The sequence below is a fragment of the Drosophila obscura genome, unplaced genomic scaffold (assembly GCF_018151105.1).
Source record: "Drosophila obscura isolate BZ-5 IFL unplaced genomic scaffold, ASM1815110v1 contig_189, whole genome shotgun sequence".
Lineage (NCBI taxonomy): Eukaryota > Metazoa > Arthropoda > Insecta > Diptera > Drosophilidae > Drosophila > Drosophila obscura.
In genome coordinates this window covers 2,329,009-2,354,093 of record NW_024542777.1, presented here as the reverse complement: position 1 = coordinate 2,354,093, position 25,085 = coordinate 2,329,009, and the positions used below count along the sequence as shown (strand labels likewise).

At 43.0% G+C, this 25,085-nt stretch overlaps 5 protein-coding genes across 6 annotated transcripts; 2 read left to right on the top strand and 3 right to left on the bottom strand.

Annotated features, from left to right (window-relative positions):
* Positions 1-4,032: 4,032 nt before the first annotated feature.
* LOC121404213 (cullin homolog 1) lies at positions 4,033-6,417 on the bottom strand. The gene is made up of 2 exons (XM_041593476.1): positions 4,585-6,417; positions 4,033-4,523 (listed from the first exon to the last, which is right to left on the bottom strand). The coding sequence occupies exons 1-2, from the start codon at positions 6,211-6,213 to the stop codon at positions 4,131-4,133; spliced, it is 2,022 nt and encodes a 673-aa protein (XP_041449410.1). The 5' UTR covers positions 6,214-6,417; the 3' UTR covers positions 4,033-4,130.
* A 74-nt stretch (positions 6,418-6,491) lies between these two features.
* On the top strand, positions 6,492-7,364 carry LOC111073392 (10 kDa heat shock protein, mitochondrial). Its single transcript, XM_022365690.1, has 3 exons — positions 6,492-6,602; positions 6,793-6,954; positions 7,064-7,364. Exons 1-3 carry the CDS (start codon positions 6,600-6,602, stop codon positions 7,208-7,210), a joined length of 312 nt encoding a protein of 103 aa, XP_022221382.1. The 5' UTR covers positions 6,492-6,599; the 3' UTR covers positions 7,211-7,364.
* LOC111073391 (39S ribosomal protein L20, mitochondrial) lies at positions 7,351-8,082 on the bottom strand. The gene is made up of 3 exons (XM_022365687.2): positions 7,896-8,082; positions 7,615-7,823; positions 7,351-7,556 (listed from the first exon to the last, which is right to left on the bottom strand). The coding sequence occupies exons 1-3, from the start codon at positions 7,980-7,982 to the stop codon at positions 7,400-7,402; spliced, it is 453 nt and encodes a 150-aa protein (XP_022221379.1). The 5' UTR covers positions 7,983-8,082; the 3' UTR covers positions 7,351-7,399.
* A 28-nt stretch (positions 8,083-8,110) lies between these two features.
* On the top strand, positions 8,111-9,415 carry LOC111073390 (protein-S-isoprenylcysteine O-methyltransferase). The gene is made up of 3 exons (XM_022365686.2): positions 8,111-8,480; positions 8,554-8,925; positions 8,984-9,415. The coding sequence occupies exons 1-3, from the start codon at positions 8,232-8,234 to the stop codon at positions 9,269-9,271; spliced, it is 909 nt and encodes a 302-aa protein (XP_022221378.1). The 5' UTR covers positions 8,111-8,231; the 3' UTR covers positions 9,272-9,415.
* LOC111073388 (adenosine kinase) lies at positions 9,382-12,327 on the bottom strand. Of its 2 annotated transcripts, none has more exons than XM_022365684.2 (3): positions 12,105-12,327; positions 10,667-11,150; positions 9,382-10,517 (listed from the first exon to the last, which is right to left on the bottom strand). In XM_022365684.2, exons 1-3 carry the CDS (start codon positions 12,146-12,148, stop codon positions 9,981-9,983), a joined length of 1,065 nt encoding a protein of 354 aa, XP_022221376.1. In that variant the 5' UTR covers positions 12,149-12,327; the 3' UTR covers positions 9,382-9,980. The 2 variants fall into 2 exon arrangements, with proteins under 2 accessions (XP_022221376.1, XP_022221377.1); XM_022365685.2 differs by lacking the exon at positions 12,105-12,327 and adding an exon at positions 11,236-11,338.
* Positions 12,328-25,085: the final 12,758 nt, after the last annotated feature.

Here is a 25,085-nt window from a genome sequence, read left to right as displayed (position 1 = left end):
GATGGTGCTGGCGAACAATGCAAAGTGGTTAATGATGGCGTGGGTGTGACCCGGGGTCGAGAGGGTGTCAGGGACTCGGGCCATTCCCAACAAGAAAATCCCTCTATGCCAACACGCGCGCACCGTAATTAAGAGACACTCCACTCTGGCACTGAAGCACTGGAGCACTGGGGGACTGGGGGACTGGGACGATGACGATGGCTCCAGGCCAATGGGAAAACAATGGCTAAACACACGCTTGCCCCACAGCCCCACCCTTCTACTGCCTGAAGCTGACCCAATTAGTGGCGTAGAGAGACTCGACTCCATCTATTGTATCTTCGATGTATCTTTCTAGTCGTATGCTGGGTTGTTGGGTTGCCAGGTTGCCTGGTTGCCGGTCTCGGAGTTGCCACGTTAATTAAATTATCACGTGTCAATTAATGTTTCCCGGCCTGCCGGAACGAAGTAAAAGAACCCCCCAGAGGAAAAACGCATTCACTTTGAGTGGGTGCGCACACAGTGTCGATGAGCAATGCCTGCCAACTATCAACTGTCATCATTTCTCATGGTGTGTCTTTTTCGGTGCCTCGCTGAAAACTTTCAATATAAAAAAGCCAGGAAAAATAACACGGCTGTCACTCTAAAATCCGTTTGATGATTTCCCATCAAAATTTTCAGTGGTTTTTGTTGCAGGATATTTGTTTTGAGTTTCGTTCGCGCCCCCTTATCTGCCTTTTGTCTCGTTTAACGTTTAAAGTTTTTCAATTAAACACTTAAAATTCTCCTCTGGCCGCGTTTCGTTAAGCACGGCCTGCGGCTGTCGAATCAGAGACTAACATTTATTTGCATTTATGCTCAATTTGATTGGGAAAAAGCCTTACGGCTGAAGGTTTGATTTGAAAGTCGATCGTTCCGATGGCAGCCGTATTCCCGTAACTATCCTACAATATAGTTGGCTTATAGATATTGTAGATATTGTTCGATGATATACTTTGTTGAAAATTAAATGTACATACATATATACATATGTACATATTCATCCGATTCATCCAAAATCCGATTATTTTAAAGCTGTTTAACCCCATTCTATAGCAAGCACCTAAATAAGTTGAGGGAATGCCATATATTTAGTACACTCAATTTCCCAGCAGAACGCATTAGAACTAAGCCCGATTTGCCTTTGAAGATCCCGATTTTGTGATGCAGCAGTTGGATGCTCTGCCCATGATTTAATTACAAGTGCCAGAGAGGCTTCTGCGTGAGCCAGAGCCAGAACTAGACCCAGACCCAGACCCAGACCCGTCTCTAAGCGCATTAAGTATGCGCCGCGTGCGCCAATTAGGTTGAGTTGGCTGCCCGGACTGGCCGTAAGTATTTTCTGCACATTTCTTTTGCGCTTTTACGTCTTCGCTGAGTTCTCTTCAGCGGCATCATCTAACGCGCTTACAAACCAATTAACCTTTTGCCGTGTAATCGCTTCGGGATTCATTATTAGCTGCTCTAGGTTATCTTATTTGTCTCCGCTTATATTGCTGGATGTGGACTACAGAATGACGTTAGAAAATCAACAAAGTCGTGGGTGAAGTTGTGGGCAAATAAAATGCGAATCAATATCCTGGAGCCTGGAGCCTATTCCTACTTAGTTGCAGCTCCATCTCCAATGTGCTCAAGTTGTGTTTCCAAGGGCAAACCAAAGCAACCCAAAGCAACCAAAGCAGACCCCTTAGGAAGCGAGGAGTGGATTCGAGACCGTGTCTGCCTCTTTGTGCAACGTCCGCAAACTGGTATTATGAATCGGCAGTATTAACGGTTGTGGTATTTATGAATTGACCAGGTGGCTTAAATCTCGTCTGGTAAATCGCAATTGGTATAAATAAAACCGAAAACTATTTTATTGTGCTTGTCGAACTGAACAGATAAAAAAATCAATCAAAGGGGAAGGGATGGGAAAATCAAAAAGGACGGTGAGGAAGATTTCACCATTAAAATGAAATGTTTAAAAAGTACTAGGATTTGATATACGATGCCTTTTTTCCGGCCCACTTAAATTTCACCAGCGAGGATCGATTATAAGTTGATCAAGGCCTTTGGCTCTAGCTCAGTGGTTGGTACACACAAGCTCACATTTTGTTGCAATGCTTTTTTGTGCGTGGACAGCAAGCAAACATATTTTTATCCTTTTTCAATTAAAATCGTTTTGTTCTAAAAAAAGCCGTTTACTTTTCATTCCCGGAGCACGTTACTTTCCGTTTTGAAAAGAAAATGCCTCCCAGATTGCAATGTGTTTTGCTTTTTGCTTGCAATGCAGTGTGTGTTCAGTTTGGAACAAATTGCATTTCAAAATCAATAAATAAATTAATCGTGTCTTCGAAACCATCATAGTGGTCCTAACTTATCCATGCAAGGATACCGACTTTAAACGTTTCTGAATTATGTAGAACCTCTGTGAGAACGTGATATTATTAGACCGTTTGTCCTATCTTCAGGAAGCGGCTGAAGTGCCCGAATATGGAACGCAATGAGTTGGCCGAGTTGTTTTATCCCGGTGCCAAGGATGTACGTCATTTATTTATTTTAGTTATCTATCTTCATGATACCCTCTGCGGTTATGTACTGGACATTGGAATAATTCTGCAAGAGTGGCTTGTCCTTGGCCACAGCTATGACATACGGCTTCTGCGGTTTCAGTACAGGCGGCTTCGGTGCACCTTGCAGTCATCACTTTCAATGATTGCTAAAGGGGAGCCAAAAGTATTTTATAGTATTGAGGGGAAAAATAATGAAATTTGCTTAAAGAACTTGCCTTTCATTTCTTTTAGTTTCGGTTCGATACCCTCGCATGGCATTAGGTGTGTGCCTCGCAACAATTGAGGATACTGCAGGGCCATTAAGGGATCGAATTTATACAACTTCTCGAAGCTGGAATCGAAGAAAAGGTGTTCCGCCTCCACGGTAGGACGAGACATTGCCCTAATGTATTGAATCCAGGAAGTGGAGTATTAGAGTAATGTATGTATCAGTATTTTTCCAGGTCCTTATGCTACTCAGAACAGACGCCAACACTGCTAGATTACACATCGAGAATGCTATTTTAATTTTTCCTTGTCGTTTTGTCTTCCTCACATGTTGGTTAATGGCTAGGGAAAATGTAATCAGTTTTAGATGATTTGTCTTAGATGCACTTAACTATTTACCTTTGAAGGCATCCTCTTTAGCCGACGGGCCTGTGCCTTTGCCTGTGATGGCAGGTGTTTCCTTCTGATGTGCTGCTGCTGTACGCTCTTCAACAACCAACAACCCTTACAACAATGTCCCAAGTGGCAGCAGCTTTGGATTGTGGTTTTTCTCTAGTGTCCTCCATGGTAGTATTCTTGCTAGTGATCATTTTGTAGTAGTGAATGCTGTCTCACATATTCTAAATTTCGGTTTAATAAGGTAGTTGTTTGGGACTTCTTAGATTCCCCCACTATCCGTTTAACTTCTTCACTGGTATTGGCTATGTCCGTCTCTACCTTTTGCTTGCTATCTTTACATTTTGCTTTAGTATTTTATCCGCGTTGCGAAGGACGGCTGCTCGATAAAAGGTTTCCAGAGCATAATACAGCTCCAGGGTCTAAAAATGACAACATTTTATGGCTTGAACTTAATATTTTGTGTGTACTTACTTCATCGGCAACACATAACACATTGCGCCCAATGCGGTAAACGGCCCCAAGCTGTAGCAGGTTGAACGGACCCCCGTTTATGCTCAAGCTTACAGCTGCCATCCCAGAAAACGCAAAGTCCTGCGTAGGAAAATATATTTGAATATATATGGCTATGATGGGATTTCTGGTATTCAGAACAGCTGTTTTTCGATAAGATATGCAGTCAGGTAAAACCGAAATATACAGAAATATATCGAAATGTACGTTCTGCGGTCACACTAATTTCTTTTCACACTGGGCGCGTCTGCTATCGATATCGGAATAGACGCAACGGAGCAGAAAAGGCGTGCTCCCAAAGGAAGAATAAGGAATAAGGAAACGCTCAACGAAAATGGTGAGTCTGTCTTTGCTGTTAGTGTTACAGGAGCATTTTATTGTCCGATGGTTAACCATTGTTTAGAAATTAGTGTGTTTACAGTTGTTTAAATAATTGTTGGCTTATTATGAGTCTTCCGTACATTTAGATAGTTTAAGTACCTTTTTGTCCGATGAAAGCTCCAGGTATTTATTTTCAAGAAAATGCTCAATACGACCTTTAATCAATTTAATAGGACTGGAGCGAAGGTTCGGCTCTTGGGTCACCTTGAACATCAGCTGAGATAAGTGCAACTGCTTCTCCCTTTTCATGATGCGGACTATTGCTGCATCCAGCTCTTGCGGCACCAATATACGAGTATTGGTTTCAGTTACCCTCGGAGCCGTCGCCATTACAATGTTTATAAGGGATTTCTTGCTGTTGTAATCACTGCACACAGTTATAGAAGATGTGGGCGTCAAGGCTGCGGAATCTTCACCGGCGATCAACAGCTTGCGGTCGATCAGTGGACGCATTGCCTATAGCGAGAAGAGTATTTTATAATTGTGTTGGATTGTCATGGAATCAATTATTAAGTACCATTATCAGTGTCTCCGGGCTGGCTCCTACATTTTCGGCCAATTTCTGGACAGCGAAAATATTCTGATGATTGAACTGGAGGAGGAGGGCCATTTGCAAGGTGTTTACCTGGAGAGTATAACATTTATAGGCACTCAAGTTCATGGTTAGCTCGCCCCAGGACTTTGGAAGATTGAAGTCGAGCGCATATCTATTATACTGCTTGGACCAAAATAATTTTAACTCGTTGACGGGCTGCTCCAGTTCCACGGGCAATCGCATGCTATTACTTAAAACACTGAGCTCTCTGACTTTAAAAAACTTTATACGCACATCAATTTGTACTTTTAAGCCTATTCCCAGCATGAAGTCCTTGCACTTTGCTTGTATGGCACTCGATGCAGCCATTTCATTTCGGTCGATTGTGGCCCTGGATAGGAAATCAGTCCCAAGATTCTTCCCCAGCATGGAGATCATCAATGATTCGTTTTCATCCGAGGCAGATATATTATCGATGCGTCGCTTGTTCAGCAGTGCGAAGTATAATTTCGTAAAGAATGTTTTACTATCATCATTCAAAAATGCCACAACATCTACAATTCTTTTCAATTCATTTGTAAGCGTTTCAGATAATGGCTTCTTCTGAATTAGCTTATGACAGTATAGGGCAAGAATTTTCGGTGGATTCTCCACTTGGTTGCGATCGTTTATCACCTTAACACACACAAGATCAGCGACAGCCAAAAGTTCTTTGCGATGTGCCAAAGCCCTTAGCGGAGGAACTTTGCGCAGGGCCAATATGGCTTGAACATAGTCCCTGCCATAATTCGAGCTCCCGCATCTGTCAATGGCATTTTTAAGCAGGCACTCAAGGTATTCGCTCAAGATGCGACAGAGATCGGGCTCAATCGAAGGCTTGTATAAAATGGCACATTTCACAAAATGTTTCAGTTCTTTGCACGAGTCCGATTCCAGCATGTATTTGAACAAAGTTTTCGATTTATCCTCGAAAAACTTTAAAACAACCGGTTGTAATACTTCATTGTTCATTTTTTCCAGCACAGAGTAAGACTGATTATCGTCATTTGCGAATATATCGACGATCGACTGTAACACGGTATATATCATGGAGCTGGCTGGCGGAGCGTGGCTTTCCATCACCATAGTGTATTCAATAGCATTAATTAGGGATCGATCGATCGGTCTGAATATAAATTTGTTCCACATAATCATAGCCAGATGGTAGATCGTATACACATAGTCTAGCACATCATCTAGCCTCTCTTTTTTTACCCAATTTTCGTTCAAGTAGCTACACCCGATATCCAGAACAGTGACGGAAGCCTGGTACGATTTCCACGATTTTCCATACTCACGGACCAACTTCTGTTCGTCATTTATTGAATCTAGCTCCGCGACAATGCTTTTAAGTCGAATGGTTAGAAAATTCGTTATGTTGTTGTAAACTACTCTACCACCTCCCTGGCTGCGTGTTCTCTCAATTGATACGTTGCAACACATATCACAGATGGTCCTATGCAACGCCATCAGATCCTGACGTTTCCATTTGGTGTCATTTTCAAAGATCCTCTCAAAATCCGGGAACAGCAGATCGCTGAAGTCGTATATTAAATCATAATTATATGACATTATTTCTGATGTCGTCACTCTTGCGTCAGTTCTTGGAAACCACCCGAATTTCAGCAAGAGCAGTTTTAGCAATACACCAGTTTAGCGCCTGAAATCCTCTCGTGGGTGCCCAACCCAATTTTATACGTATTTAAATTGTATTGTTTGTAGGAAAATTTTAATAATACAATTTGTTAATATGTATATTGATACTGATATTGATAACAATCCATGCGATATTTATAATGGAGTCGATAGCTGGGTTTTTTGCCATCGATACCATCTATCGAAACTTCTCCGATAGCGGGGAGAGCGGGGGCATATAGAAATTTCGCCGGGCAACATCACACGTGTAGTTAAGAAAAGTTAATTTCCCAAGCGCTCCAGTTTGCATTTAAAAAACAGAAATGGTAAGTTGAGCTAGGGATCTAATCGAAAATCTTTACCAGCCGCTAGCTGAAGCGAAGCTGTGCTGTGCACATAATTTTGTTTGAGAAGTTTCCACAACTTTTACTTTGCCGCACTGTTGTGTAACAGCAGGGGCAGAGTAGCCAAGAGGCAGCCAAAAGAAATATGAATTTAATTGGTTTAATATTGTAGGCCGCTGCTATTAAGAAGATCATACCCATGCTGGACCGCATTCTAATTCAACGTGCCGAGGCTCTGACCAAAACGAAAGGCGGCATTGTCTTGCCCGAGAAGGCGCTGGGCAAAGTTCTCGAAGGTACTGTTGTCGCTGTTGGGCCTGGCGCGCGCAATGCTGTAAGTATTTCATAATTGTTGCCACATTGATGATCATTGCTCTCTGTGTGCATACATACATATGTATATGCACATTTGTTACGAAATTAATTGGCTTGTGTTCTTCCAGTCAACTGGCAGTCACATTCCCATTGGCGTGAAAGAGGGAGACCGTGTGCTTTTGCCCGAATTTGGCGGCACCAAGGTTAACCTGGAGGGCGATGTGAAGGAACTGTTTCTGTTCCGTGAATCTGACATCCTGGCCAAACTGGAATAGACACTTCTCGGCGCACCAGTCTCAAAATTCTATGAATTCTATGTTTTATTAGTATGTAACCCTTCCAAACACAACAAACGCTGATGCAATATTTTTGTTTGCATTTAGCCTTGACAGCTAATCAATAAAAGCCGAGTTACTCTGTTAAAATTTATAAAAGCTATATTTGAAATCCTACTCATGATTAAGCTAGTCCAACTTCAGGTTGCGCAGCCCATACACCTGATTGAAAGCAGAACGTTGCTTTATGTCGGGAAAGCCTTCAACGGCGGCCCGTTCCCGCGAGATCTTCACCAAGGCCTCGAATGAGCGCGGCTCCCAAATGGCCAAGTCTGAGAGCATTTTCCTGCAATGGACAGAGTAGATTATTGATTACAGATCTAACCGTAAAATGCACAACTTACTTGTTCAGCAGAATGTCGGTGCGCGCCAGACCCTCCTTAAAGGTTTCCAAGCCTACGCCATACTGCTGGCAGCCGGCCTCAACGCGAGTCGTCCACAACTGGGCCATGTCCAGTTTCTTCAGCTTGCGTCCCTTGGTGGCGTACGCCAAGGCTCTGTGGACACTTCGGATGGCGAAGGAATAGACATTGCGAGTGCGACTACGATAATGCTGGATGCATTGATGGATGGATGTAATTAATAAATAATTGTATAGTTTACGAGTCCGTCCACGTCCACTTACTGCTGCCATTTTGAAAATACGTCTTTTGCGCCAAAACTCATCAGGACCGCGAGCGCGCACCAATAGTGGTATATTCAGGAAAACCATGGCTTGTCAACCGCTTTGCCTTGTGTAATTTTTTATTGATAAAATTATGTTTTATATTTTACATAACCTGCTTGCATATGTTCCGATGCATCGATAAGATATATCGATACGGACTATCGGCTGACACCACTATCGATATCACCAATTGCCGGTCTATTTACATTCTGCGAATTTTTGCACCGAATGTTCTGAAAAACAAAATTTTCCATGATTTGCCGATCGCACAAATAGTCCCATAATTTAGTTATAATGTGTGCAAACAGCCAGCGCAATCCCACTGCAGGGGCAACCAGCGCCAGCTCGTCGTGCAGTGAGGGTCGTCTAAGTTTGTATTGTTTTGTGATTACAGCGAGCCTCATTCTAATACCATCGGTGCCGCAGATCTACTATGGCATCATTGTGCCGAACGTGTGGGGTGCCGTCTTTTGGGGACCGGTCCTTTACTACGCCCTGATAAATATGATAATACGATTTGTGCTCAGAAACAGCGACTACCAGGTGAGTCATGTCCAGTCCACATTTTCGCAGTATTATATTCGTTCTTATCATATCATTCTTGTCACTCCACTAGGTGGCGATACGGGCGTCGTTTCTGGGGTTTGTCGAGGCTGTGAGCGTACTAGTCATTTGCTTTGCTCCTACGTCTTGGCAACAGTTTGGCGTCTACGGGTGCTTTATGGCATTCTTCCATTATTCAGAGTTCCTGATCATAGCCTACGCCAATCCGCGCACGCTGACCCTAGACTCGTTCATGCTAAACCATTCGGTGCACTATGGCCTGGCTGCGGCAGCCAGCTGGATTGAGTATGCCCTGGAAGTGCACTTTCTGCCCGATTTCAAACGCTACGGCTACATTTGGCTGCTAGGCATGGCCCTGTGCACCTTTGGCGAGCTGATCCGGAAGTCGGCCATCATCACAGCAGGACGAAGCTTTACGCACTTGGTAAGCTATTTTAAATGGAGGCTTTCTTTATTGATTATACTTGAAAATACTCGTACAGGTCCAAAACGAAAAGCACTCGGACCACAAGCTCATTACGCACGGCGTATATGCATACTGCCGACATCCTTCGTATGTGGGCTGGTTCTGGTGGTCCATCGGTACACAGCTCATACTGATGAATCCCATTTGCATCTGCGTCTACACGCTAGTCAGCTGGCTCTTCTTCCACGATCGCATCTACGTCGAGGAGTACTCCCTGCTCAATTTCTTTCAGTCGGACTATGTGCGCTATCAGAAGCGAGTGCCCACTGGCCTGCCCTTAATAAAAGGCTATCTGCTTGAGTAGCAGTATTGTAGAGTCGAGGTCAGCCACACAAACAATCGCGAAACTACACAAAGTTCTATTTAAGGCTAAGGTTAAAAATCATCTTTTGTACAGCCAAAAAAAAAAGCACATTTACGATAATAATTTAACTGATAATTTAACATATCCTTAATGTTTTTTCTATCTTGATTGAAAGGTTACTTACATATACGCACATTATAAAACGCAAAGGCAGACACCGAACTGACTAATAAGTACCAAAACGACTCTACATTCTTTTCGAGAAGTCAAAGAATCGAGTTTTGAAGCTGTGCAAAATGTTGACATGTGGATAGTTCTCCGGTTGCTTGTGTCATTTTTGTTTTATTATCAATTTAAATTCGAATATTGCTCTATCTATATGAAACACAAGCCGATCCTCCTTCACGTTCCTCCGTGATACTATATACTTGTTAGTTAGTGTCTTTCGCTCTGTGCATGGGTGTGTGTGTGTGTGTGTGTGTGTGGGAGTGTTGGTTAAATGTATGTACAAACAATTATCAGTGTTAACAAAAATGTCTTAGTCACTCTCTTTTATAGAATATTCACTTAATTAACAATTGCAAATCTTGCTGCGCTTTGCGTACTTTCTGTGGCAGAGACCTGTGTATGTGTATTTGTGTGTGTTAGTGTCTTCCTCTGCCATTTCGACTCATCCTGGTTCTTTACCTCCTCCTTCTCCTCATCATCTTTATTCGACAAACTGCGGCTCACCCGTATACGTACAGCCAGGATTCTTGATAATATGTCCAGCAGCATAGTTGCCACACCGTATGCACACGTCGAGGGACTTGCCCTGCACAAACTGCGACAGAAAACCGCCAACGAATGCATCCCCAGCGCCATTGGTATCGACAATCTCATGCACCGCCAATCGTGTGACCGGAAACTCTTCAACCGAGTCCCGCTGGATGAGCAGCACGGGATCACAGCCCTGCGTTAGTATGGCAATGCGAGGTCGCGCCGGATTCAGCTTGTCCAGCGCCACCAGACGCTTGCCAATCTCGCGCAGATCCTCGGTCGGCCAGCCCTGGGCCGTAGCAAAGGCATGCGCCTCCGCCTCATTGCCAAAGATTATGTCCACATAGGGCATGACGGCCTGCAGCGGTGCCATAAAGAATTGTGATATGAATGGTGCGCTGAGGTTCATTAGGAACGGTCGCTGCTTGGCAAGGGCAGTGGCGGCCACTTGCATTATGCTGGGCGGGTTCACAGTGAGAAAGAAGCCCTGCCGGGAAATACAATCAAAAAGTTATGTTATTCATTGATCTTATCTGAATTGAGTTGGACAGAATTGACTTCCTTCCTTCCTTATCAAGTCATAAATTTTTATTTTATTGATATTGCATCGATTTTATCATCATCTATTGTACTCACCGAAATATAGTAGTACAAAGCATTATCCACCAGGGCCTTGTTGAGGGGCTGATCCAAATGGTCGATGGTGAAGTTGTTGGCCGCCGCCAAGTTGGCGCAGAGCGATCGATGTGTGCCGGTAATGAGAACGGCGCAGGTGCCCGTGGGTACGTCCTTCTTGATTTGATAGTGGACGTCCAGTCCCGCGGAACGGGCCTTCTCCATTAGTATATCAGCATACTCGTCCTCGCCAACGCAGCCAAAAAAGACGGCCACCTTCGGCTGTCCCAATATCCATTGGGCGATGCGCAGGGAATTCTGCACAGATCCGCCGGCCAGGAACTCCGCCTGGAAGCCATCGACCAGCTCCCGATAGATGGGCATGTGTCGCTCCTCGGCCAAGATGGCATCGTCCTCCTTCATTTCATACTTCTTCAAAAAGTCCATCGGCACAATGGCGGAAATGTCCAGCAGTGGATTGCCGCATCCAACTAGGATGCCTTCTCTGAATTGGATAGAATCAAAAGGATTAGTTTCATCCTGGAACCAGCCTGAAAGATCCCTCCACGCCACACCACACCCCACCCTACCTAACGTTGCTGCTCCGATCGCACATGTCTCTGGCTTGAGGGCCTGGTCGCTAATGCGCCCAATTAGCAATTAGCAATTCAACTTCAACGACGACGCTGCTTAGCATCACAATCGCTTGGCGATGAACCTTACCGATAGCCCCCAGCCGAAGAAAGAAGTGGAAAGAGTGGTGGTCCGTATAAGTATAGTACGCTTCATAAAGTATTATATGTAAGTAATACGGTTTATGTGCTGGATTCATCGTTTATGTAACTATTTAAGTTATGCATACGCATTTTTTATTTTTTAGGCTGATCGCATTTATTTGGACGCCAGTGTTGGCTATCAAATTCAAGTGGCTCTCACAATGGAGAGGTGTTTGAGCTTTATCTAAATACAGAATCATTCCACTGACAATGGAAATTACTGTGAAGCAAGCGCCTACTATTAAGCAGTGCACATTTTTGTGGACGCTAGTGTGGGCCTGTTTACGCGCCTTCGATTGTTGTGCTGTTGTTGTTGGCAAGAATTCGCTCCTCTTATCAGCCACATATTTCGGAATCAAGAGCCACAGCGACCAACACACTACACATACATATGTATGTATATTTGGTTTATCAATTCATTCATATACCGCCGGTCCTCTGCACCGCCCCCCGGGTCAACAGAAATGCAATCGAATCTAGAGATAACGACACCGAACACGCTCGCAAACAGACAGCACCCGCAGCACACGATTTTCACATGCCGCTGTAAATTTTCGGCAATTAGATATAAATATGTACATACATACACATGTTTGTAGGTACGACGCACAAGAACGAGAGCACATGGTGCCTTTTTATAATACAACTTGTAGTCCACTACTACTACAAAAACTAAAACTTACTGCAGCGTGCTCGTCATTTTTGGTGTTGTTGGATTAGCTGCCATCTTATGTAAACATTAACAAGTTATTGCACTTTTAACTGAAAGCGTAAGCCTCGTATGCGATTGTAAAGCTATCTACCAATCTATATATTTAGAAATACTCGACCAGAGATATATGTATGCACAATTATTAGTTAAACAGAAGCGCGAGCAGCTCTTGAATTTAGGATTGTTTATGTTGTATCGATATGGGCGATATTTTTACCCTGCAAAACATTGCTATCGATGTGTGCGCTCGTATTCCACTACACTGCAAGAGCAATCTAGTCTTAGGCATCGATGTTTTTAAAATTGTTGAGTAAGCTTAATCCATTATGTCACGAAGGGCTTTTAAAAAACTGTTACAAGAATATAATAACAGTTATGTTAAGTTAGTTCTGTTTTTACTATAATTTATGACTGTTACTCTCTAGGAGTGGTCCCATTTCTATCCCCAACAAGATCCTTTTCAATGGGGGAAATTGTTCTTGTATTCGGTGAATTTTCTGGGGCTGGTATGTTTCTACCCCTCGAAAGTTATATCAATTTGATATATTTTGCCAGCAAACATTGCAATATGAGAACAAAAAAACAAATGAAATATTTTAATAATGAAGACAAATATAATCTAATTAATGCAGCATTATATGGATATTATAATTTATTATTTTTATTAATTTTCATAAATATAAAACAAATATTGTTTTGAAAACATTTTGTCTGGCAAGAGAGACGTCGCCATCTGCTGCTGCTGATAGTCAGACCCATTACCTTGCTAATAAAATATTAGGGAGCCCAAGATATGGCTGGAGAAGAGCGACCCCAGCCGAAGAAGTGCATTTTATTAACTTTAAACAAAACCAAGCAGCTGTCTGAGCAGTGTAACCGTACGAATGCTGCGCACATCTCTGGTCACACTGGCCGCTGGAAGAATATATGAAATTTGTTTGGTAGCAAACAGTTTTTGGATCTGAGTACTAGGATTTATAGTATAGGCTTTATCTACATTGTAGATTATAGATGTACCATTTATATTCTACATCTCCTCCGCTAGGGGTTGCTCGCGCACTGAACGCGGCAGAGTGTGCGAGCGAGAAGGAAAATTAGTTGCGTTGTCGTGGTCAGGAGGGGGCAGGGGAAGCAACTGAAAATTAATTTCTTCATTCTGGCTATAATTATGATCCGATCTGATTCATATTTGGCATATCTGGTAGATATGGGCATTCTCTACGATACTGCGTTTTTAGTTTTATCGTATCTATAAAATTGTGCCTGCCACAGATTTTCGTCCTTTGTGGGGGCGGAAGGAGGCGGGGCGAAATTTTGAAATACACTTGTAGCAGTGTGATATCACATGAGTCTGGAAACCAAATTTGGTTGCCCTAGCTCTTATAGTCTCTGAGATCCAGGCGCTCAACAAGACGGACAGACAGACAGGCAGACAGACGGACAGACAGACATGTCTATATCGACTAGGCTATTGATGCTGATCAAGAATATATATACTTTATGGGGTCGGAAAATTTTCCTTCTCTACGTTACACACATCCACTTTTACCACAAATCTAATATACCCCTTAACTCTTTTTTGAGTACGGGTATAAAAACCGAGTCAAAACATGCATGCGTAACGGACAATTCAATGCATATGTATGTATGTATTTACATACATATGTACAGCAGAAAACCAATCTGTCTGAGCCATTTCTATGCAAATGTTTTAACTAGAATATGTTTATACTTCTAATTGCATTCCTATGGCGTGGGGTGGTGGGTGGTAAATGATTTTATTTACTATTTCTCTTTGCTATCGCTGTTCGCTGTATGTATGTATGTATGTGCATGCATGTGTGTAAATAGTCAGCCGCGCATCTTCTCAATTGAGAGAGCACTTTCCTGAGTGGGCAGAGAACTCTCAAGTGGAAACAGAGAGATAGTGAGAATAATTTTTAGAGTCAAACATTTGCCAAGCAATTTCCATTTGGAATTTGGCGCCCCCTAAAATATTGCGCCCTAAAACCGGCCCTAATTGTGGAAGGGGAAACAGATAGAGTGTGAGAGAAAGAGCGCGCGCTTGCCAGCCGCTGATGTTTTAGATTTTGCGTTAGTTTTAACGGAAAATTCTCATTATTTTTAAATGGATGTTTAGATGACAACCTGCATTGGTTGGTCCCCCTCCCCTTCCCTAAATATATTGGCTGATCTAAACAGCTGCATGTATTGTATGTATGTAGGACCTACATTGATATGTAGATATGTATGTACGTATGTATGTACATACATACATATGTCCATTGGTTTTAATAATATTTATAAATACATATGTATGTACATACATTATTTGTTTAACTCATTGCCTGGGCGGGCGGTTTGTGTTTATTGCCTTGTTGCGAACAACCCCTCTTTTTCAAAACAAATACAGATGCGCAGTCTGCTTGTTGATGCCTGAAAACAATTCCCCCTCCCACATTACCAAATCAACCTGTCTCTTTTACCAACAGCCGGACCAAAGAAAGAGAGAGAGACCGTGCTTAGACTGAAAATTTGCATTCGCTGATCCCCCTCCCCGCACCTAACAAGATACGTTGATTTAAACAGCTGCATATGTATATGTACGTGTAGATGTACATACATAAACGTACATACATATGTATGTATATAAAGTTTATATATCATAAATACTACTTATATTATGTACTTTTGGGTTCATTACATTACATTCATTACGTTAAGTTTTTGACTTAACGGGAAAGCAGAGCGCGCACTGCACGTGAGTGAGAGAGAGAATGTGTTCCGCGTGGGGGTAGGCTAGTAATGGCAAAGACATTTATTCTTTCTGGCTATAGTAATGATCCGATCTAACCCAGATTCGGCACTCTGGTAGATATGGTCATTCCCTACGATACTGTGTTTTATCGTAGCTTTAAAATTGTGCCTGCCACAGATTTTCGTCCTTTGTGGTGGCGGAAGGGGGCGGGGCGAACTTTTGAAATACACTTGTAGCAGTGTGATATCACATGAGTCTGGAAACCAAATTTGGTTACCCTAACTCTTATAGTCTCTGACATCCAGGCGCTCAACAAGACGGACGGAGGGACAGACAGACATGGCTATATCGACTCGGCTATTGATGCTGATCAAGAATATATATACTTTATGGGGTCGGAAACGTTTCCTTCTCTGCGTTACACACATACACTTTTACCACAAATCTAATATACCTCTTAACTCTTTTTTGAGTACGGGTATAAAAAGAAGAAACTGGCGTGAAAAAATGGAGTGCCCCAGATTGATGGTTGCCCAGGGCCCGGTTGAAGGTTGATCCGGCCCTGAATAGGTCGATTTTGGTTTTAAACTTTAAAATTTAAAGTTGTTATTTTTATTTGTTTGTACTGTTTACTGTTATTTGTTTACATTGGGGACTCAGGCGAAAAGAGGTGGCAAAATTAAAAACCACTACGGCGGTTAGATAATCAAGGGGGTGAGCTTTAACATCTGCCATTGCCATAATATTGGAAACATTTTCTTTTATCGCCTTTCCTTTAAGCTCAAAGTTGGAGCTGATTAAGTGCGATAAATTTATGTCTCTATTGGAAGTGGCGAAATATTTTTCTAATAATTTTGTCATATTATCTAATTGATCGGTGGAACTATTTCTAAGTTTTTTCGGCAATTGATGCTCACTTAATCTAGATATCCGTTCCTTTATATCTGTACAAACTCTAGAATAATTGGTTTTTGTAAATATTTTACTATACAAAAACTCTAACACCACGTCCACATTGAGTGGGTGCCTGATATGCACTCTCTTTAAGTGCTTTTTATCGGCCAATACTGGGAAATTTGTACTAGCTGTGGAAATTGCAAAGAGATTTGCAACGCGGCGAACCTTCAACAAGCACAAAATAGTCCACTCTGACAAGCGGCAATACAAGTGTGAGCTCTGCGGTGCGGAATTCAGGCGTACCAAAACATTGAAGTCCCGGCGTAAGTACACTGATTAAGACTATAGTCACAAAATATTACTTATAACTTAAGTATAACTTACTTATAACTTATATACTTATAACTTATATTAAGACCTGCCAAGCGATTCAGAAAGAAGGCCATTCCATCGTCCAAAGCGAGTGGGAATTCCAGTGAATCTCCAGCAAAGGACACGGAAGGTGAGAGTGAGATCTACGAACTTGTAGGGGATCTGTGAAAGCGTATTCAATATTTCTGCAATCAACTGAAACCCTCGCCAGTCTCCTGCTCCTGCGCCATCTGCTGCAACGTGCGACTCAGAATATTCCGAATGTGCGGCTTGCAGTGCTCCGGTTGAAAATGAATGGACTCAGAATGAGAGCATTTATGAGCGCACATAAATGAGGCATTAAGGCAGAGGCAAGAGAGGCGTTCTCTTGCTTTAGAGCGAGCTTTTGAAATGTTGCTTGCCGCCCACAATGGCGAAGATGGCGCCATTGCCGACGAGGGAAGGGCACTTATGCGAAGGCTGAGAAGTCATAAAATTGGGCTCGGCCACCATCAGCAATAGCCACGTCAGGCACACCACCCTCAGCCGGAACAGCAACATCAGCCTCAGCCACAGCCGGAACAGCCACATCAGGCACAGCCGGAACAGCCACATCAGGCATATCAGCCATATCAGGCACAGGCACAGCCACATCAGGCACAAGCACAGCCACAATTTGCTCCCCGCTCTCATTTCAGGTACGAGGGTCGCGACTATGAAGTTCAACACACTGGCGGAGCAGCAGCATCAAATTTAAATATGTAACTATAAGGACAGACAGACAGATGGTTGACGGACTTTTGATTTTCTTTTAAAAATTTATTTTTCTTTATTAAATTTAATAAATACATATATGATTACAATTAACAATTATTAAAAAATGCGTTATATAATAATAATAATGAAACTGTTTCGGAAGAAACCACTCTTCCTCATCAGCGATCTTTCATTTCCAATTAAGGAAAATGAGGTCGATCGGACAGCTTTTCTCATAATAACGAGATTATTGTCTCATAATAACGAGATTATTATTTTTAATTCAATTCATTAATATGCATTTCCCTTTTCACGGAACGTTCGTTCCATTCTAAAAGGTTTATTACAATTCCCACTACGGTGGTTAGATAATGTATTGGGTGAGCTTTAACATCATCCAAATCTGCAAATGCCATAATATTTGCAACATTTTCTTTTATCGTCTTTCCTTTCAGCTCAAAGTTGGCGCTGATTAAATTCGATAAATTTATGTCTCTATTAGAAGTGGCGAAATACCTTTCTAACAATTTTGTTATATTATCTAATTGAACGATGGCACTATTTCTAAGTTTTTCCGACAATTGATGCTCATTTAATCTAGATATCCGTTCTTTTATATCTGTGCAAACTCTAAAATAAGTGGTTTTTGCAAATATTTGACCATACATAAACTCTAACGCCACGTCCACATTGAGTGGGTGCCTGATATGCACTCTCTTTAAGTGATCTTTATCTGCCAATACTGGGAAATATGTTCCAGCTGTGGAAATTGCAAAGGAATTTGCACGGCATTTGTCAGAAATTATCGCCATTAAGTTACTTTCCATTTCATTAATAGCAATTTGTTCTAAAACAGTTTGCACGGCTTCATTTATTATGATAGAACCCAATTTAGATCCTTTCTTTAAAGCAACTAATTTCAAATAAAGATATTTGAATTTTTTTCCTTTCAAATTAAATGCGGCAACTGCCATGATTTTAACTTTGTTCATATACTTAAAATGGTACAAATGGTACTCATCAAAATATATAACAAACTTTTTGTTCTTAAAAAGCCGTAAATTGTCCCTGAGATCTATAATCCCCTCCTCAACCAAATGAGAGCTCATTGAGAGCATTTGTATTATGGAATCTTGAATTTCCATTTTGGGAAACTTTACCCCTTTGGAATATTTTTTAAATATTTTAAACATAATTTTTTTCATACTTGCAGTTTGAATAGGTGAGACCTCATCACATGCATCGCTGTAATGATCCGACTCCTCCAAATGGCCGAGGATATCTGCTGCCTCATCTGCAGTTGTTTCTCCTCGTCGCTTTGCGCGATCTGTCGGACCGACACATTTGGCACACTTCCATATTACGCTTTTTGCCGACAGTTTAATGCCCATGGACTTGGTCACGCCCACACAAGAACCGTAAAACCAGTCCTCGCACACATCACAACATATCATGAATCGATTATTGTGAGGCTGTCGGCAAATGCACCAAAGCCTGTTCGGGTCATCGTCATCGTTAGCCAGGGATGGTTCCCTTGAATCTTCATCGATCGGCTCATTAGCCAGGGATGGTTCCCTTGAATCTTCATCGATCGGCTCATGATTCGAGGTTGTGGCCGGACCTGATGGTGCGCTGCACTCCTCCACTACCTCTTCCTGGGGCACAGCTCCCGTTTGCATCAGTTGCAGAATTTCCACTTGGATTGGTAGAGCATCGAGCTGTTCCATACAGCTTGCTGTATGTCACAAAAGCCAACAGGTACTTTTTGGCTGCCGGACACCTCACTTGTATGTGCAACAATACTCGTCTCAGGAACTTCAGAATTTCTGTGCCGTCAAGGGAGTCTTTACCTTTTGCTGCATGTTGAATTAAAAACATATATGGGTAATACGATGGGATATTATTTTTACATACTTACCAGTCGCATTATTAAAGTCTTGTATTTACTCCCGTCAGCACAACGGGCAGCAATAACTAATATTTTTAAACTTTTCACCACACATTGCTGTAATGAAATATATGTGAACATAATATTTCTTCCATGACTGTTTGTATATACTTACAGCTTCTGTGAGCTCTGGCAGGTGCCACTCATCCAATAGTATACAGAACGGCTTATTAAAGCCGTCCAGGGCAAACAGATCCTCCAGGAAGAATCTCTCCAAGTGGGAGTTTTGCGTCTCTATCAAACTAATTGCCGCAGAAATTTCTTCCAGAGAAAAATCTGTACGGCTATTTATAAAATCTCTTAGGCTCCTCATTATAGAAAATGTAAGTCGATATCGGGTAAAACGATAGGCAGATTCATGGGGGCTCGAAATTGGAGATGCCATTTTTGGGATTTATATTTTTAGTTATATTTATATTATATATTATATATTATTATATATGTATTATATTTATATTTTTTTTAATAAAATATCTTGAAATTAGCTCAATACTTCAGTTGTACATATTTTTTTGACACGAAGAAAACAGTGGCAACGTCAACGTGCCGCCATTTTACCGCAATGCAAATGGCCGCCATTTGAATTTGCACATTTACACGTTTACACATTTACGCAACACGGTCCGCGCCACGGTAAAATAAAATTATGGATGTTATTAACCTGCTCTGCTTCACCCCACCAATGGCCTCGGCAACTGCGCGAGCGAGGTTGCTCACAATCCGTGCGAGTATTCCACTGTTGGAATTAACGCATGGGGTTGGGAGCAAGGAGGTGCGCATGGCCAGGTTGGCGGAGCAGTACGCAGAAAATCATGTGGCCTTCTGCGTTTCTGCGGAAGGAGACCGCGTGCCAGCGGCAGTGCGGGAAGAGGTCGTCGGAGGGCTGTCCACCGCCTCCGACGAGACCACACCCACACACGCGCCAGAACCAGTGGCAGCGGCAGCGGCAGCGGCAATGGCAGCGGCAGCGGCAGCGGCAGTGAGGGAAGAGGTCGTCGGAGGGCTATCCGCCGCCTCCGACGAGACCACGCCCACACACGAGCCAGATCCGCCCACCTCAGTGGCGAGACGGCAGCTTCTGCCCTTGGCCAGCTCCACCCTCTCGTCGCCAAGGGCAAGGCTAAGTGTCGCACCAGAGCTGCCTGAAACTACCAACCCCAGTTTCATGGACACCACGCCTCGTTGCTCCACCAATGCTCCGCCAAACAAGGTAAAAACAAGGGAGCAGCTCGATAGAATTAATGAAAGGAAGAGGGAGAAAAGGATGGCGCGCCGGATGGGCAGAGTGGAGCAGCGGGCAAACCACCCCCAGTCCCTGCCCCAGTCCAAACATTTGCGAGGAGTCGTGAACCTTGGCCCGCCCCCCTTCCCGGACAACCGGATGGAAGGGGAGTGCACACGCCGGCTCTCTTCCGGGGCGTTGGAGTGGAGGGCACCGAAGGGGCTCCAGTCTCTCTGGAGGCGCTCGAGGAAGCGGTACTCGCCGAGCTTGAATAATAACAAGCCAAGCAAAAGCTAGCCATTCAGGTGAGAGTAGTCCCCTAAAGAGCCATAAGTTTCTCTATCAATGTTCGTTTCTTTGCAGAGTTTCAATCAGATTGTTCTGGAGAACATCCATGGAGTATTCGAATGAACCAAAGCATTTTATGCCCTGGCGTATTGTTGGTACGCTGATGATAACACAGCCGCGAGCCTATCTGCAGGAGCGATAGGCTCATTAAATTTAATAAATACATATATGATTACAATTAACAATTATTAAAAAATGCGTTATATAATAATAATAATGAAACTGTTTCGGAAGAAACCACTCTTCCTCATCAGCGATCTTTCATTTCCAATTAAGGAAAATGAGGTCGATCGGACAGCTCCGATCCGACAGCTGTGACGGACATACATGCTTGCTGTCCGGCATAGAACGGCATAGAAGTCACCACCACCGATCGTGGGGAGAGTGAGTGTGAGAGTGAGAGCGTTAGCGAGGGAGGGAAAGAGAGCTAGACCAAGAGAGAGTGTGGTGAGAGAGACTCTGACTCTAAATCGAGTCCATTTGACCAACTTCACCTCTACCTCATCATCGCCTTTGGCAGCTGCAGCGACAGCAGCAGAACCCTGACGTCACGTGACGGCCATGCTGGCAGAGGAGGAGATGTTCGATCGAGCACGCTGTCAAACATTGTACAACCTGGACAGGCTGCAACTCCAACCATTACACCAATTGCTCCCATCGCACCACAGTGACGGTAGCAATGGTGGCGATGACGACGACGGCGACGATGAGGGCGGATAAGGGGATGCAGCCAGTGCAACTAGTGCTGCCAGTGCTGCCGCCGGCTATAACAGCATAAACAGCTGCATCCGTGGCAGCAGCAGCGAGGACGATGGCCCAATTTCAAGCTTCTACATAAGACATCAGCGAAAGGACCCACGAGTTGGCAGATTTACGTGTAAATCCATTGGAAGGGGAGGGGGGAATATTCGTTCAGTTTTTTCTCATAATGGCCGCCGTACAGGTCTGCCAACAGGTCCGTAGCAGCCAGAGTATGAGTACATGTGTTTTGTGTGTGAGTGTTTGGGTGCGAGATAAAATCTACTGCGCAGTTTGTTGCAGCCGTCCTTTTTTATCTCATCAGATAAGTACTGCTGACTCGCTCCAGACCAAGAGGAGAAGGAAAAAAAGACAGACAAACAGAAGCATATTCAGAAGCGTTTTTCGCAATCGCCAGTTCCTTTTGTATTTCTGTCAGTAGCTCAATACTCGAATCGGGGTTATCAATTAGTGAATCAAGTCAGTGACTCAGGTATATTTGTGAGGATTAGGCGGGTATATCCGAGGTGACCACACTTTCTTTGATTTGCCTCGCGTTTGGAAATTAAAGCGCCCATTAAAGATCGAAATAATCGAAATAATTTCACATCAAATTTTTACAGATTCGTGTGTGTGTTTGTGCGTGTGCGCAGAATACAAAAAAGTTCGTAGGTGCACGCCTCAAGTATGTGTGTGTGTACACAGGGAGAATAACATTAAGTTATGGATGAAAACCAGTCCTTCCTATTCGATCCGATCGATCCAGTCCCGCTGGCAGCTGCCCGACTGGCTCGCTTTCAGCAAGAAATTTGCTTGCTGCAAATTCACGGGACACAACTCCCATGCAGCTCGCAGACCTTGTGGTCGACCGAGATCGGCAAAATCTTCTCCTCTCAGAGGAATATGAACACATATGCCTCACGCAGTCAAATTCCGGCATTTCAAGCGATGGTATAGCTTCGAGAGCGCCAGCAGAGAGGCAGCCTCTTCCTGACCGACCAAAACGGCCAGTGTCGCAAACACCTATGTTCGAAGGCCCACAAGAGCCACCGGTCGCAGTCAGTCAGTCCGCGACAGACATGGACAATGTGCCAAGCACTAGCGCTGCTGCACGGAAGCGATTGGCAGAGCTGGGTTTTTCAGGTCCACCTCTCAGCTCGACTCCCATAGGTGCTCCCCAATCCCGATAATCGTATTGCGGGGGAATGCGTCTCTATTATAGACGGAGTGCCTTGGTGGCGACCGCCGAAGGGGTGTTCGGCCCCTCCTGGCTATATCCCAGGACAATCTTTAAATAAAAACTGCATATTTTGTTCGAGATGTGCGCATGTAGGCAAAGACGACCAAGTGCCAATTTACTGCAAAAAAATATATTTGTTTGCGATGCTGCTTTACTAACAGAATTAAAACGGCAAACCACAACTGCCCCGAAAGCCTCCGAAGTCAGCCAAAAATGACTGTCATTAGACTGTGAGCTTATCGAATTCTTTCCTCAGCATGCAAAATATTCAAAAAATTTCATAATTCTTCCCCAGCTGTTCTTTGTGTGGAAGAAGATTCCGCAGCTGTTGGTGACAATATTTTAATAAATCAGTACTTCGATATAATTTCAGAAGACGACAGGATCGCCTGAAATGGCTAGAAAAATAACTAATAATACCAAAAAAGAAATTCATGTGACACACATGATGTGGATGTGCTTCCGCTTCTCCAGCGACGCCTACAGGTGGTCACTGCTCGACAGGTTGCGGCCCGACGTGAGCCATTGTCGGTGGACGTGTAGAAGGACCAGTTTCGTGTGGTACAGCGCAGTCTCACTCGATTGGAAAAGCGCTTCTTCAACATTCGTAACAACACGCGGCGTGGCGGACTTCACCAGCGGGTCCTGCGCCGGCAACTACAGCGGATAGAGCGTGTCTCGACTACGCTGGCGAGAATACAAGGCCTTTCAATGTGATTGTGCTGCTGGCTGGCAAGTGAGTACATCCACGGGGGCGTCTCTGTGTCATCGAATGGGGGCGATAGAAATGACCGACGTATGTTAAAAACTTTTTCAGAAATTTCTTCTGTAAATGAAGAAGTTGAGACTAATACAAAAGTCGACGATTTGATTGGAATATTAAAATCGTATCCAATAACTGAAAACATTCTGGAAATAACAAAAAACAAAAACGTCCTTTATCAAAGTCAACGATCACAAATTCTAACAACAATTGGCCATTATTATGTAAAGAAAAACCTGAAATTAAGCGCAGCAAATAGGAAAACACTTGTAAAAAGTATATTAGCTTTATTTCCAAAAGAGCAAACCTGGTACTGGCAGAGAATGCTCACTACCTGTGCCAATAATAAAACCAAGATGGCCAAATCAGCTGGAGTTGAGTTCAGCGAAACGTATATATTACATTGTAGCCCTAATAAAAAAAAATAAAAAATTTAAAATTTATGGTTTATTGGTTTTATTTGTGCATTAACGAACTACTCCGTCATAGTGCGGAGTTATTACTAATAAGATTGTAGCAATAACTTTTGCAATAAAATTGCATTTGTTTTTGCTTATATATTCTTTTAAGCATGGGAGCAGCAGTGCATGCTTGACTACATTTTTATACTCTATACATGCTTTTTCCCCTAAGTATTCAAGCTTGTCGTTGCTGATACTGTCAAGCTTCAAGGGTTTGTGTGAACTTTCTACGATTTTTTCTATCACCGCCCTTATGTTTTCTATATAGACTTTATCTATACCGTCTTTAAGGCCAAGGGCAGCGAAAATTTGCTTAAAATTATCCTTTGTAAATTCCATATTGTATAGCTTCTGTATTTTAGAATCATCTCTTGAATTTTTAGCCATTACGGAGCGACGATGCCGGGCATCCCATATAGGTGGGCCTGAGACGTTCGGCATTTTTTCGACATGTTCGATTCATGACGAGATGCGAAAGCAAGCCGAGAATTGCAAGTGTGTGTGTGTACGCAGGCACGACCAAATATTTATGAATTCTTATTTTCCGAAACCGTTTTGAGTTTCGTTTCCAGGTTGCGTAAATGTGTGTGTGTCATGTATTCACACATACTGCTTGTGTGTGGGCTCTACAATTTTTTGCCGCTCGAATTGGTTTTTCGTTTTGTTTCGAGGGCTGATGTAGCGACCGGAGCTGACCTGCCGCAACATAATTGAGGAATGGGCAGAGTGGGTGGGGGTGGGAAATAAATACAATATATTAAAATAAATTATGTTATCTCTGCTCATATCTCCTAAACTAAAATTATCTTGAAAATTAGATTCGCTAAAGCTCTCGAACGTGTCGAAAAAATGCCGAACGTCTCAGGCCCACGAACCGAACGACCTCAGCTGCGCCCCTTTCGTTGTATGAACTGGCACATCTATATACTGTATGGTTACCCTGCAGTACCAGAAGTGAGCGATGACAAATGTCAACTAAGCGTCATTCAGAATTTTTTCTCTGCCGCTGCAACAGACGAGTAGAATATGACGTCGACGTCGCGATCGACGCGTCGGTCAGGCCAAACTCTTTTTTTTCTTTTCTTTCTAACGTTGTTAGAATTGTGCGGTGTAAAGTGAGACGCAGGTTTTGTTTATTTTGGGCAAAATTATTTCGGGTAAGTGCAGTGTTTCATTTAATTAAAAATAGTCTATTGTGCGTTGTAAAAAATGAAGAAAATGTGATATTGCGAAATTAAACGCGTTTTGGACGAAATTTTTCATTTCCAACAACGAAAACAGAAAAAAAACGAGTCTTGAGTCGAACAGGTACATATCTAAGCGGGTGTTTTGTTTTTGGCGCAAATGCACTGCTGATCTACTGAGAGCATTGTTAACATATTGAAATATATTTTAATTAACCTTATATCTTATTTTAAAGGCGATTCAGTTGAAGTGCCCGGAATGACCACGACGGCCTTACGAACATGA

Coding starts and splice junctions, on each gene's coding strand:
- LOC111073392 (XM_022365690.1), top strand. Junction 6,955..7,063: donor GGCCTGGCGCGCGCAATGCT/GTAAGTATTTCA, acceptor GTGTTCTTCCAG/TCAACTGGCAGTCACATTCC.
- LOC121404213 (XM_041593476.1), bottom strand. CDS start 6,213: ATGTCATATAATTATGATTTAATATACGACTTCAGCGATCTGCTGTTC. Junction 4,524..4,584: donor GCCCGGAGACACTGATAATG/GTACTTAATAAT, acceptor TTCTCGCTATAG/GCAATGCGTCCACTGATCGA.
- LOC111073391 (XM_022365687.2), bottom strand. CDS start 7,982: ATGGTTTTCCTGAATATACCACTATTGGTGCGCGCTCGCGGTCCTGAT. Junction 7,824..7,895: donor GTATTTTCAAAATGGCAGCA/GTAAGTGGACGT, acceptor CAATGCATCCAG/CATTATCGTAGTCGCACTCG. Junction 7,557..7,614: donor ACCGACATTCTGCTGAACAA/GTAAGTTGTGCA, acceptor TGTCCATTGCAG/GAAAATGCTCTCAGACTTGG.
- LOC111073390 (XM_022365686.2), top strand. CDS start 8,232: ATGTGTGCAAACAGCCAGCGCAATCCCACTGCAGGGGCAACCAGCGCC. Junction 8,481..8,553: donor TCAGAAACAGCGACTACCAG/GTGAGTCATGTC, acceptor TCACTCCACTAG/GTGGCGATACGGGCGTCGTT. Junction 8,926..8,983: donor GACGAAGCTTTACGCACTTG/GTAAGCTATTTT, acceptor ATACTCGTACAG/GTCCAAAACGAAAAGCACTC.
- LOC111073388 (XM_022365684.2), bottom strand. CDS start 12,148: ATGGCAGCTAATCCAACAACACCAAAAATGACGAGCACGCTGCA. Junction 11,151..12,104: donor AAAATGACGAGCACGCTGCA/GTAAGTTTTAGT, acceptor TATCCAATTCAG/AGAAGGCATCCTAGTTGGAT. Junction 10,518..10,666: donor CTTTGTACTACTATATTTCG/GTGAGTACAATA, acceptor ATTTCCCGGCAG/GGCTTCTTTCTCACTGTGAA.